Genomic DNA, 14,975 nt, shown 5'->3' with positions numbered 1-14,975 from the left:
TCTAAATGGAATATTTAAGGATATAAGAAAAACAATCGTAAATTCAAAACCCTTCCCACTCCCCCAGTAGTTCTCTTGTTCCTGTAAAGTAATGCAGAGATACAGAAGGGCCCAAAGGTTACAATATGGACAAACCCATGACTGTTTGTGAGTTGGACAGCTGAATGTGTCTGTTTGGCTCAAACAATCTCCATAAAACATCAAAAGTCCCATTGACTGACTAAAGTCCTGCTACACTTATTTAACCTACCAGACGAGTAAAGTGATTCTCATCAGTCTACAATAATGGGAATATTAACTTTTCCCTTGAGCAGCCCAATGTACACACTGAAAACTCTCTGTATTTTATTGTTTCATTTAGACTGGAATTTTTATACTTAGAAAACATTTAGTTAGAGAGTGATTTAGTATTACATCTAAGCAATTCATGAGAATAAGCAAAATACACTAGATTGTTTCAGGCATACACTAACCTCTTGGCATAGGCTAAACCCTGTAATCTGCTGATAAAATGATGGACAAACAGTGATGAAACTGCTGCCAACGCAGTGAAAAGCTTTCTTAGCTTTGTAGACTTCTCATTTCATTATCCCTCGCTATGCACAATGCCTTACATTTTAACTTTAACTATAAATTATGTGTCAGAATACAGAGCAGAGTGGATGTATTTACACATCTCTTTCAGGAATAATTATGCATGAATCCACAGATTACCTCTGAATGAATGGGATGAAGTGCATCCTGCACATACCTGAACCTACTATTGTTTTCTCTTATGCATATGATCATTATACTGTAGAGGGTGTTCTGGCTGAATATTCAGGGTCCTCGTGTAATCCAAGTGCTATATGGACACACTTGGGTGCCTAATAGGCAATAGAAACAACAGTATTTGTTTCAGATTAAATAATAAAATACTTAGTAAACTGAAATGGTGCTTATACTCTAAATTGAAATTACAAGGGTTAGGAGACATTAGGTTAGCTGAGAAAACAAAACAGGAACCAAAGAAAAGACCATTGTTTCAGCATCAGTCCTTTGATTTCAGTGCACACTCTCACTGAGCTATTCATTAAAGTGATTTAAATAAGATTTGCGTGAACTTGCTTCCTAATTAAAACATCTTTCCTCGTTTACAGAGCGGCTTTAAGCTGAGCTCTTTGGGTGTGTGTGTGTGTGTGTGTGTGTGTGTGTGTGTGTGTGGGGGGGGGGGGCTTTTCACCCCTCCACCATTTTACTCCCAGCAGATGGTTTTGTTGGGCTCCAGTAGCCAGCCAGTGGCTGAATAGGCTGATCCATTCTTCCTCTGTGCCCATCAGATCTGAGCATTTGTTTTAACACCCACCTTCCCTTACGCGCGCGCACACGCACACTTTCCAGATGATGAAGAGATGAGAAGAAAGTATTGACTGGGCTGCTAAAATACTTCGGGCCAGTGCGTGAAAAATTGGCGTCACCATTTCTCAAATTATATCATTACTATATTTTGAAAATGTTAATTTGCATAGCGGATTTCCCTGTGGGGTAGGGGGGTTAATTAGGTCTATTTCCGCGCGGCTTGTGCCAAGACAGTCAAGGAAAAAAAGAGGGTGGGGATGGGCAGAAGAAAGGGAAAATCACGGGGAGATCCGACTCGCTGATAACAATTAAAATTGCATTTTGGACTCTTTCAAGCGTAGAACATTTTTGGCATATTAAGCGTGTTTTAGGAAAGGTGATAAGTTACTTTTAATTGAAATGGAAGTATGGCTCCAGAGGAAGTTTGGCTTACACACACACACACACACACACACACACACACACACACACACACACACACACACACACACATACACAAAGACTTGTTATTTCAAAGACATCATGTTTAATCTATCAAACAAGAGGTGAAGTAAAGAAAATAACTTTAAATCAATCACATTTTACATTTCCTCTCAATATTCTGTCAGAGGCACAATTACACTCATTAGATGGAGGAAAAGTTTATAATTGTGTGGAGAGAAGGAGCTAAAACACACTCGCCTGGAAATGGGTTCTTTCCTTTTTTTAAATTATCAAAGCTTCCATTACGTGTCAGGAAAAAGATTTGCAGGAAAAACATCAATACATTAAATCCCTTCACTTTTAATTGGAATGGCATCCTCTCCTGGTTTTATGCTGCACAAAGCGCACTGCAGGATCAAAAACTGCCTCCCAACAATTAATTTAGATTAGACTCTTAATTATCAACCAATCGCCTAAATAATGACTGACCTCATTTCAGATAGTTAAAAATTAACTTGTATGCAGTAATTGAGTAATTAACTCTCCACTGCTTCACCTTAGTCTGCTAATTAAAAAATAAATATGACTTCATCTCTCCTCTCAAGAGGCATATTGAGGGTTTTGTGGCTCAAAAGAGATTATTTTTATTTCTTCTGTGTAGATGGTCACATTTGATTTTTTTTCTCAAAAAAAAGAGGTTTCTTGGGCACCAGGGAGTTTCTTCTGAATGTTCAGACTGTTTACATGTCCTTATGGCAATGTGAATGTAACTGAAGGACCTTTATGTGATTGTTGAGGGCATGCATTCCCACAGGACAGGTAACCTCAGGTGAAGTATGGGGATGTTACCTGGTTACCTTGGCTACCTTGTTCCTTTCAAATGTATCCTGGACGCATACAGACAGTTATGCTAAATAACACTGAAATAAAGTCTGAAGTGAGCTTAAAACATAAATATCAGAATTAAAATAAATGACCTTTAGGGTTCTGACCTAAACCCTAAATACTCACAAACCATGTCTCAAATTAACCTTGGTTAGAAATTAGCTGACTAGGATGAGTTTAAAATTATTTTGGGAGCTTATTTGCACATGTGGTCACAAGCTTTGATTCTAAAACTCACCCCTCCCTCGGTACCCAAAGTTGAGGTGCTTTTGAGCAAACATTTAAACCCAAAACTCCTTCTGTGGAGCTACTCAGTGGCCAACAGTGTGAGACTGTGGTTGTACTACACAGACTCTAAGCAAACTGTGTGTCTGTGGCCCATCCTGATGCAGCCCATTACTGGTAAATGACTGATAGCTTGCACTGTAGATCTATCTACAGCCTACAGCCATGCTAGCAGCTCTGTGAGGCAATGCTAACATGCTGATGTTAAGATACTGTAATTTGCACTAAACGCAGATAGTTCCCAGTCTCAACACTGCACATGTATGGTTGGCTATTATTAATTGGCAGAATGAAGGATCTAGCTTATACAGTTTTAGTCTAGCTGTTTGCTGATGCAATTGCAGTTTGTTGATAAGCATCACTACTTAACCTAAACCCAGGTTACTTTCCTAGACTGTTTCAGCTGTAAAATGTACCCTTAAATGCAAAAGATACGCGCAGAGAGCCTTGTTTTAAAGTTTCATAAGACATCTGCAAATTTCAGTGAGGTTAGAGGTTAAAATCAGTCACTTCAGAAGGGGGTGTTTAAGTACCAGTTTTCCTTTCAGTATAGCTTCAAAGTGGATGAAGTCAAGGAAAGACAACAAAATAAGAATTCATTTAATTCTAAAAATGATCGGGGAAGTGGAGGGACAATTAGACTGTGGGAGTTTAAAAATCAATGTGTGTTGTACCTTAGTCTGTCAACGGATGTACATTGCTGGGATAAAGCCTGACATCCGGCGCATCTCTCATGAGCAGGATGTCCCTCCCCTCTTACTATCTCTCTCCGCTATTGGGGCTTAGCACCACCCAGGACTGCTGTGATTGGTTTAAAGAAATACAAACAAGCCACAGTGTTTTTTTCCCCTATCCCAGAATAGATAAGCCAGTTTACAATTTCTTAAGTCATTTCATGTGTTATCACTACACATATTTTTTTGCGTGTCATTTTATGCCATTTAGTCTCTACTGACTTGTATCGTCACATAGTCCAAAGAGACAAATTTGGAATTTCACCACGAGACTGCTGTTCATGTCTAGTGTGAAACCAAAAGTCAATGTTAACTTATTTACGTTAACTACTTAACTTACGTACGCAACTTCATTTACATAACAAACATACTTATTTGAACCTAAACCATGATATTTTCCTAAATCTAACCAAGTAGTTTGGTTTGAATTCACGTTAACCATGTGTTGGCGACTTGGGAATGAGAACAGAGAGTTTAATGACACGCAAAAAGCTTAAAATGCGTACACATGACACACCTAATGTCCTTAAAAGTGGTGTGCTATTTCTACGCCTTCCCACGAGATCACGTTGCCCTGGATGGAGCTGGTGGTCAAATAAGAAAAAAAGTGAACCTCACAACTTTAATCCTGTCCCTTTCTTAACCCCACTTGTTAAAATGTCACAAGAACAAAGTGCAGCTTTTCAAATATTCAGCATGTCTACTGTCACTGTGATCTGCAGCAAGTTCAGAGTGTCCAAATGCAAATTTTTAACAGGAGCCCCCCGTCAGGTTGTTTTAATCATGGATGCAATGTATATGTTATCCCAGGAGGACCACTGGATATACAGTACAGGGGTTTGTTGCGTTACTCTGTGCTGAAGCATTGTGCACATATAGCTAGGACAGACATTAGAACAGTCAATTTTGCGTGGGTTAGGTTGTGTTGTCTGCACAGAGAGATGAGAGAGGGGAGGAAGGCTGGAGGCAAGGCAAGCCGAACCCTGGCTTGTGTGTGAGTCGCCCATCTTATTATCAAATTAATTAAAGCTAGCATCTGACAATGTCACTCGTGCCCAGCAAAAAAAAAAGGAGGAGGAAGGAAGAAAAGCGAATTTAAATGCTGCGGTCTCTTAGGACCTCATGTCAAGGGCTGCTTTTCATCGAGCACTGCATGTGTTTGGCTCGCACAGCCACTGGGAAAGTGGAGGGGTGGGGGTGTGTGTGTGTGTGTGTGTGGGGGTGGGGGGGGGCTTTAAAAAAAAAAAAGAGCTTTAATAAGCAAATGACAAGAAGCCGTTGGATTTTGATGTTCAAAAATGGCAGCAGGAGAATAAATACACATCAGAAAGAGCAGCAAAGAAATAAAAGGGAATGGAGAGAGCGAGAAGAGAGAGATAGAGACGGGGTGGCATCAAAAGCGCCTCTCAAGCCGTTCAAAGTTGCACTGAGATTGGGGAGAGGGGGTTTATAACAGCCCGACGACCCGCTCACATTAAAGAGTCCATTTAAAAACTAGACATTGAAATGCAGAAAGCCTGCTCGTGTGTGGACTCAGGGTCAAGTAACTGAGGGATTATATGGTTCTTCATAATAATATTAATTAAACAATTTACATGCTAATAAGGTAACAATTATCGGAGCTTCTGGTGAAAGATTCAGGTTATTACAACACGCCAATCCCAGGGCTACGGGTCACAGGCAGAACAGCAGAGAGAAATCTCAACTCAAATTAACATTCTGTCAGCTCCAGAAATTGGATAAATAAAGTCGAATTAATTCACAGTAATGGAAGAGGGAGGGGGAGGCACTTATTCAACCAGCTCTGATTACCATTCAGTATTCACCAGCACGCGGGTGGCTTTCTGTCAAGAAATTTAACACAAAATGAAGCAGTCACCGCCCCAGGCAAGATTTGGCCCCTGTGACACCATTTACAATTTATATGTATAATCTTTCTCTCTCCCTCCATTGCTTCCTCAAAGATGTCCACCTGGACACTCAGTTGCTCCTGGCCTGTGCCATAATTGTAAATTTCAAAACCTTTTTTTCCGATGCACACTTCAATTTGAGCACCATTTCCCCTGCATTAGACAAGACCCTTCACTCGATAGGATAACTTGAAATTTTAATTGCACTAATCTTCTTTCCTTTTTTTTTTTTTTTTTTTTTTTTTACCTCCGCCAGACCAGGCAGACACCGCATGTTGCTCAGAATTTGTACATGTATTCAGTTTTTGCTAAAATGTCTTTGTTGGTGATTGGAAAAAGCAGTGTCCATTGTTTAAAATAAAAGCTTAAACCAATTTTTACTTTTGTCATTTTATGGCATCATCAATTCTTTGGTTGGGTTTTTAGCCACGGCAACAGTGGTGCTCTAGGGATGGCAATTTCAGTCGGCACAAAATTCTATACAGACATTCATGGTCTCCAGAGGATGAATCCTAACAACTTTGGCTATCTCCTGATTTTCCTTTGGTGCCAGCATGAGGTTGATTTTTGTGGTTTTGAGTGTAATGTCTCCCATAGGATGAACTATAACTTTGGTGATTCCCCTAACTTTCCATCTAGCACCAATAATCTAACCACATACCTGCAAAATGAATGACTTTTTTTTCAAACACACTAAACTAAGATGGTGATAATAAGCATTACCTACTAAACATCAGCATGTCAGCATGAAATGTTAGTGCCCAAGTATAAGCTAACAGAGCTGCACTACGCTGGAATTCTTCTCCGAAGATACACGTAAACGCCTCCGCAGACCTACACATAGAAGGGTGTGATCGGTAACTGGTTTCAGATGTGTGGACCTGCACGTCAAGTAAGTTGATTGGTTGATTCCAGTCCTGTCGGGAGGTGGATTCAAAACGCAGACGAAAACAAAAAAATCCATATCTGAGTGACTCCCGTGCAGTCTGGAGAAGTATAATGACTATGGCATATGTTTGTTTGCTACTTAAGTGTTTTATTTTCTGTAAATTCATAAAAATAAATGTTCAGTGATTTCTTTAGAAACATGAATGTACACTCTAATTTGAAGAGGAGCGGTAATTTGTGTTACCCAATGTCCTGATATAAGTATAAAAAAAAGCATTACCACTGAAATTGTTGCTATAACCCTCTTAAACCTAGTTCTTCGGTGGTATCTGTGGGTTGTACCATCCCAAGGGCCCACAGAGGCCAGTCCCCTTGCATCTGTGTGGACTCAGGATCAAATTATTCAAATTATGACACTTTAAGTGTTCTTTAAATTGGCCCTGTTTGCTCTTAGGTGTGATTTTGTGCCCTTTCAGAGAGATTATTATGAAGATGACTTTTTATCAGTCTATTTTAGGAGTCAGAGCAGGAAAAGATGTCCAAAGAAAGAAGTCCAATTTCATGCTTGTTCTGCTCGGTGTTCTGACCGAGCTACACACGATGACTAGTGGTTGAAAGGTTTCTTAAACTGTACATGGTGGAGCAATAATAATGGTTTACTTAATTCCACCAAGGCACACTATAACTCGATTGGCAGTGCTTGTGTTTTTCTGTTAGCCACTGAGACCCTGTGCCATTTCAGGCTTTGTGTCCATTGTGTGGTTGGTTTTATTCAAAGGAGATCATCATTCAAAGAAGAGGCCCAACACTTAGAGGAACACAAAGCTGAGTTCAAATGTCGTTAAAATCAAGTGCCACTAATAAAGGTAGCAAACTGAGAAAAGGCTCGGCTAACCAACCCCACCAGGTACACGACAGAAAAGTCTTTGTGGAATCTGTTTCTGCTGTAATACAGCCACTCAAATTTATTTATTGTAAGACATCCATGTCTGACACAATATGGTATATAACATTAGCAAGCCCATTCTCCTATTATTATTATTATTATTATTATTATTATTATTATTATTTTTTACTAATTTCAATCAAGTACAACAGGACAAAGAGCTCATGATTAAAACCGTTTGAAATGTAAATAAGAGGCTTTCTTGTCTGCAAACCGACCAATAACCAAGCTGTTGTGTGGCAGATAACACACGGTTGTTTTAGTTGCAAAGCTTTAACTGTAGCCCAAGTTGTTTTCGTGCAGTGATTGTGATTTAGTGCAGTGATTGAAATTGGCCATACGGGTGTAGAATGAATACCAGATGAGCATGCATGATAGTACGTGTCAATATGTACTTATCAATCATGGAAGAATTATAGTAGGCTATATGTAAAACGGTCATCATCTGTGTGTTTTTGCTTTATATAGATAAAACGATGGGACCATATTCTCTGCAACAATTACTTTTTATTTTGACTAAATTAGTTGCTGTTTTAGCCTACTTGTTGATTTTTTGTTTGTTAATTTCTCAGAAAACACTAAAACTACCTGATTCAATGTAACAATGTAAAAATTGCATCAAACTATTTAAAGAAGCGGTTGAAGGTTGAATTGCTTTTCTATCAAAACATGTATTCATCAACATGAATACATATATACATATACCATACATATAGCCTACTGAAGATTTTAAGTTCATTTGCACTGCTCTCTACGTTCATTCATTAGGTGAGCAGGAAATTATTGCTTAAATGAACTGGTGTCCATTAGTTTTAATAACTGAGTAGTTCATTCTTGACCTACAACAGAACAATCTCACCTCAAGATTCATAGCTGTTATGGAGCTTTCCATCATATTAGGCTACATGATCTTCCTTAGCACATGGAGTTCATGAGTTAAAGCTCCAAAAAAGCTAGTGGACCTTAAGGGGAGGTTGTTTTGTCAATTAGTAATACATTTGTCATAATAGATACCCCTGTGTTACATTTAACGTTTGTCATTTTTCTATAGACCTTTTTCACGGCAGACTTGTTGACATGTTATAGTAGGAAAAGCACAGGTGTATTTAAAACCAATAATGATGGCTGCATTCCACTTAGGAGAGGCCCTGGTATTGTGCATGCTGACTCACTGAAATAGCTTACTGGGACACTTGATGGAACTGAGCCATGGTTAAGGTTATCAATTTCAGCTGTGCTTTTCCTACTATAAGTCAAAATGTCTGCTGTGAAAAAGGTCAATTGTGTGTTCATAAAAGTGCTGTATTGTCAATATTAGGCTAATTAACTGTAACCATAGCCCATATGCTACACAGTGAAGGCTGAATGTGCCTGCATGTGCGGGTATTAGATTCTTGGAAATGTCACATCATGCAAGCTAACTCACTTTGTTCGTCATTTACAACTAAACATCGGTGTAAGCTGTTTAGGTGAAAAATCGAGATAATGATGCGGAGTTTGGCTTCGGTCGGACGGCACAGTGTGGTGTGTGAGTGGAGGTGGAGGGGGTGCCTGGGAGATGGAGAGAGGCTTGTAGTCTAAAATGCGATGTGACAGCTCAGGAAAAAGGGGGGGATGATAAAGGCGCTGTTATTGGATCAATCTGGCCCTGAATGCCCCTGTAAAACACTTACACACACACTTACACACACACACACACACACACACACACACACACACACTCACACACACACACACACACACACACACACACACACGATGCGGGAGCGCGCGCGCACGCACGAGTGAGAAGAGACGAGGAGAAAGGAAAGATGCATTGCTTCTTAAAGTTAGAAAGATACGTGTTTTCTTAAATAAACATAGCATATTAGACAATAGGCCTATAAGTTATATTCTGAGAATGTAATGAAGTCGGCCTATCAATCACTTGGCAATTTCCACGCGCGAGCTTAGCCTCGTCCTCATTGTTTTGACAGGGCTGAATTAAAGGACCGTGCCAGGTATAACTAGCGATCGATCCGGGAAAGGAAAAAAAACGCTCGCTCTGTCTCTCTTTCTCTTTTTTCCTCGTGCTCTGCCTTCCGTTACTCCATTAACCGCGTCTCTGACGTCACAGGGCGATTAACGTTTCGTATTGGTCCCGCGAGCAGATGGAGGAGTCCTAATGAGCTGGCTCGCGAAGAGAAAGAGCAGGGTTGACATCTCGGCTGGACCGTAAACGTGAAATACCTCTTAGAGAGCTCGGTCTCCGCAGCAGCTTCACACCGTACCGTGGCCGCGGGAGACGCTCTGCCTGGGTTCCCTTTCTCTCCCCCTCCGCCTTCACCTCCTCTTCCTCCTCGCAGCTTCTTCCTCCTTTCCCTGACTTTTTTTGACTGCATGTTCAGCCACACTGCCTCCCTCTGCATCTTCACTTCGGCCCCGCCGCAGCCCGGGCGAGCATGGACAGTCGGGTACTCGAGCATCCTCACGCCCAGTTCGGAGGCTCCTTGGGCGGGCTGGTGGGCTTCCCGTACGCGCTCGGCCCCCATCACCACCACCACCACCATCACCAGCACCTCTACGAGCTCGCCAACGGACACCAGCTGCAGTCCTCGGGCGCCGTCCCCTTCTCTATAGACGGATTACTTAACGGCTCCTGCTCGGCCTCGGTGGTCAGCAACAACTCGCTGCTCTCGCCCGACAGCCAGCAGTTCAAACTCTCAGGTAGGCCTGGCTCTTTTTGTCTCATGTCTCAATAATAGACCTGTGTGAAAACAATGCAATATAGGGCTAATGGGAAATGTAGGCAAAGTGGCCAAATAGACAATTTTTAGTTGACTTTGAGGCTAAACTAAACATTTTCTTTAGCCTTTCAGGGCTGATTTTGAACTACAAAGTCAGTCTGCAGAGAAAACCATGTTAAAACAATATTCAAAAGTTGTGGAGCTGAATTTAAAAGAAAAAAAATTAAAAAGTTTATGTGCAGGCTCATTTTTGACAACTTTGCTAAAAATTGCACTGGAGGTTAAATAAAGGCATCCATTTGTCATTAATCTCGATTGAAATGATATTGGCTAGTATTACATGGTCAAAAAATGAATTTTGCATTTATTGTGAATGCTCTTTAATAGCCTATCAAAAATAGGTAGTAATAGCCTACTAAAAAAGTAAAGTGTTTCTTTTAGGCCCTGAATTTTGTGACGTTATTTATTAGAGTTCACGAGCATCAAAATATAAAAAAGAAAGGTGTGACAGTGGTCAGTTTTACACTAAAGTGATGCTTTACAAGCAAATCCTGCCATGACAGTCCCCCCCCCCTCTTCTCTCTCTCACTCTCACACACACACACACACACACACACACACACACACATAAACAAACACTCACACACACTTGTACAAACACACACGTCGACCACTGCAGATTCTGGGGACGCGGATAAGGACAGTCCCGGTTGTAAACGGAGACGCACGAGGACGAATTTCACCGGGTGGCAGCTGGAGGAGCTCGAGAAGGCTTTTAACGAGAGTCACTATCCGGATGTGTTTATGCGGGAGGCGCTCGCACTCAGGCTTGACCTCGTGGAGTCCAGGGTTCAGGTAAAGACAGAAATGAGTCAGATATTTTGGGAAGCATTAATAGCTACATTTGTTTAGTTGATGGAGAAAAAACAGATATAGTTTGGAGTTATTGTTCAGATTTTTCAATACATTTCAATCTCACTTCCGTGTCAAAATCTACAAAACAATATTAGGACAATGCCAGAGGGGCGTGTGTTTTGTGAAGGCCTACCCCATACGGAGATGTACATTTGTCAATTACCAAAGCATCAATAAAGGGTCTCTTTTGAATTATGCATGGAGGCAACCTATTGATTTATGGGTTAATAAAAACAAGGCTATTTACTGAGCAAACAAGGGGTGAAAATGGTAACTATATTCCTCCTTTACCTTCAGATAGCCTGCATATAATATCTAATTATTTGACAGTGTATTCACAATTCACAATTCTACTCTTTTTATTACTATTTATTTTTAATCTATATGTACAATTTTAGGTGGTTCAATATAAGGTTGAAGATGGATTCATTATTTCAATAATTGTTATTGCTATTATTATTAAGCTATTATTATTATTATTATTATATTGATAAAGAAAACATATACAAAGTGATAGTAAAAGTACGATATTTTAAGATAATGCTAATTTGTAGTAGCAGAAATACTAATAACACTGTTAACATAAATTAACAAATAATAGTAATACGTTATTACTAAAAAAACAGAATAATAATTATTAGGCTATATAACAATATAGAGCTTAAGATGATGTCTGTGAGCAATTATTATAAAGGAACAAAACATACATTTAAGTTGTGTTAAAGGTGACGCCACCATCATTCACATTTCACCATTCGATGTTTATTTCATTTGATAATAATAGCCTACTACTACTAGGCTACTACTACTACTACTACTACTAATAATAATAATAATAATAATAATAATAATAATAATAATAGTAGTTATAATACCAGAAACACATAGCCTATAGTACATAGCCTATTATTTGCTCATCATGCAGAAGCTGTGTGTCCATTCATATTCTATGTAATTTAAGGTATATTCATGTAGGCCTATTTCTAAATGAGCCACATACAATTCGCATGCACGGTTGGATCGAGTAAAAGCGGGACAGAAGTAGAGCTCTTCGTTGCTGCATGTTGTTTGGGGATTTCGCTCCTAAATCTCAGATTATTGTTCCCCCAAGCTGCTTAACGCTCCTTTATCACCAGGTTTGCGGGGGAAAGATATAACCAACATTAACAATTCATAAGAAGGCGCCATTGTCGCACATGATGTTGGTGTCCTGCGTCCTTATTATGCAATGTTCGCGGATCTCTGCATGCTAAACTCCTGGCGTTATCAGCGACGAACATACGGCCCTGAGCGCGCCCAGAGGCCGGGCAGTGAGAGCTCTCAGGCGGGGGAAGCTCCCTCTCTTGGCTCGGTGCGGAGGGAGGAGAGCCGAGGACTGCTGTGCAAGTGTTAAGCCCCATATGAGCGGAGGGCTGGGTGTGAAAGAACATACATATAGCCGGGATATGGCTGATTTAGCGACGGTACAATTAAATGTAATTGGCGGAGTATACGCATAACACAGACTCATTGGTAATTAACACCGGCACATCTGTGCATCTGCTGCTCCACCGCTGTGACCTATTAACCTGATGTAGGCCCTACTCTTCAGACATTTAAAGCTGCAGTAAACAAAGACACAGATAGACAGGAAGGCAGAGGACAATGATTTCACTTGTTTCAGGGCTTTGTGGAATTTGTTTGGATTTGTAGGCAATATGGCTTTGTCCTTATACCATCTGATAACCACTGTGAGATCCGTTGTCTAAACACACCAGAAGTTATATTTTTGTGTGTATAGCCTACTTCAGTGTGTTAGTTTTCTTGAGGGGGATACTTTATTAGGCCTAAATAGGAACACCTTAAAACAAAAACTAAATAGGACACAAACCGTGTTTAAAAAATGACCACATATTTTAATCCAAGAATTTCTGATACAGTTGTCAAAAAGTGAATATTATAGTGTCCATACAGGAAGTGTTTATTGCAGAGATATTGGATTGCATCAGATAGTGGAGGTGCAAAATGTAGTCTTACAAGTCCAGCCTAATATAAATGAATGCTCTGTTTTTATAAAACTTCAATAATCATTGCTGTCCCAACTAATGCTGCAACTAACAATTATGTTTTTTTGTTGATTAATTGATCCCTTGTTTCTATGATTATTTAGTCTGTAAAATGTCAAAAAAATTAAAAGAATTCCCCAGAGCCCAGGGTGATGGGCGTGTTTTCAATTAGCTTATTCTTGTCCAACCAACTGTCCAAAACACAAAGATAGTCCATATACAATAATACATCAGATCAGACAAAAACAGAAAATCAACATATTAGAGAAGCTAAAACAAGCAAATCTCTGGCATTTATCCTTAATGATTAATTGATTATCAAAATTGTTGACAATTAATTATTTGGTAATGGACTGATCCATTAATCAACTCATTTTAGCACTAATCTCAACAAAACTGCTAAAACAAGTTGAAATAAATATTCTGAAACAATAGATAGATGGTGGGAAAAAAAACCTACTTTCAAAACAGAAATCATCTTATGTGTCAATTTTCCACCTGCTGTGTATGTGTGTATTTCATATTTGTGTATGTGTGCATAGGTTTGGTTCCAAAACCGACGTGCTAAATGGCGAAAAAAGGAGAACACAAAGAAAGGGCCGGGGCGGCCTGCTCACAACTCCCACCCGACCACGTGCAGCGGCGAGCCCATGGACCCCGAGGAGATCGCACGCAGGGATCGAGAGCGGGCCGAGAAGAAGAAGCGGAAGCAGGAGAGGAAGCTGCTGAAGTCACAGAACAAACTTCTCGCAGGCGACAGCTTCCACACGCCTGGAGGTTCAGAGAGTGACAGCGGGGTCTCCCAGTTCACTGACAGCGAGCAGCAGTCTTCAAGTTGTAGTGGGTCTATTCACATTGAACTGCCAGCATCGAAGTGCGCAGGAGGACACCAAACTGAATCCAGCTGTGACCAAACACGACACGACTTCAGCCAACTACAAAACCACCAAAACCAAAGAACTACGGGAGAACCGGAGCAGGTGTCTCCAGGCAGCACGCACAGCTCCAGTCCTGGAGGGCCGAGGTCCTCTGCCCTGCAGAAACGCAACCCTTTCAGCGTGGAGAGCCTCCTCTCTGACGCCACACCTCGACGGAAATCTCAGCTGGACTTCCCCTCATTGCCCAGTCAGAGGACACTGGTGGGTAAAGGGCACTTCTTGCTTTACCCCATTACCCATCAGCCCTTGGGCTTTCTTGTGCCCCAAACAGCGCTGAAGGCCCCCCTGTGTCAGGACAACAGCATTAACAGGCTCAGCCTGGGACAGAGGTGTGCGCCAAGTGAAGGGAGCCCCGCTCCCTCTGACCTCTCCGGCTTTATCACTAAGCCTCTAAACTCGGATCATACGGAGCATAACACGCAGCATCACCACAATCACATTAGCAATAGAGTGGATGGAACAGACACGGAGGAGTGTGGTGGTGGTGGTGACTGCAGTAATGGAAGATTCCCCGTTTCTCCTCCAGCAAACAGTGTGGCTCAGACGGCTGTGGCCCGGCTGAGCTTCACACAGCCCAGGGACAGTGGGGAGGAGAAGAGTTTGAAAGTTCTAACGGCGGCAGCGACCAACGACCGCCACGCTGCCGAGCTGTGTGCAAAAGAGAAGGGGGCAAACGAGGAGCGAGCGTCTCCAGACCTCTCCGAGTGTCTCAAGGCAAACACAGACTGTCAAGAAACACCCGGAACAGATGGAGAGGATGTCGATATGGACTAACACTTGCAAGGAGCAAACATAAACAAAAAGGACCAGGAACAGCGCTCAGACTATTCAAACATTCCCAAAGCTCTGCTGAGACACTCAAAAACATATCAGGAATCAGGAGACTTTATTTATCATCTATTTTTTAATCATAACGTGTGATCAATCCAGATGCCCCCCCCC

At 41.1% G+C, this 14,975-nt stretch overlaps 1 protein-coding gene across 1 annotated transcript in view; it reads left to right on the top strand.

Annotated features, from left to right (window-relative positions):
* The window catches only part of LOC116042765 (homeobox protein unc-4 homolog), a 20,275-nt gene extending 5,300 nt beyond the window's left edge, over positions 1–14,975 (top strand). Inside the window, exons 3-5 of the mRNA XM_031289118.1 lie at positions 9,797–10,115; positions 10,815–10,990; positions 13,638–14,975. Of these exons, the coding sequence (XP_031144978.1) occupies positions 9,851–10,115; positions 10,815–10,990; positions 13,638–14,807 (1,611 nt within the window). The 5' untranslated portion in view covers positions 9,797–9,850 and the 3' untranslated portion in view covers positions 14,808–14,975. The remainder of the gene's footprint in view (positions 1–9,796; positions 10,116–10,814; positions 10,991–13,637) is intronic.

Source organism: Sander lucioperca, chromosome 4, assembly GCF_008315115.2.
Source record: "Sander lucioperca isolate FBNREF2018 chromosome 4, SLUC_FBN_1.2, whole genome shotgun sequence".
Lineage (NCBI taxonomy): Eukaryota > Metazoa > Chordata > Actinopteri > Perciformes > Percidae > Sander > Sander lucioperca.
This window is presented reverse-complemented; position numbering and strand designations above follow the sequence as displayed.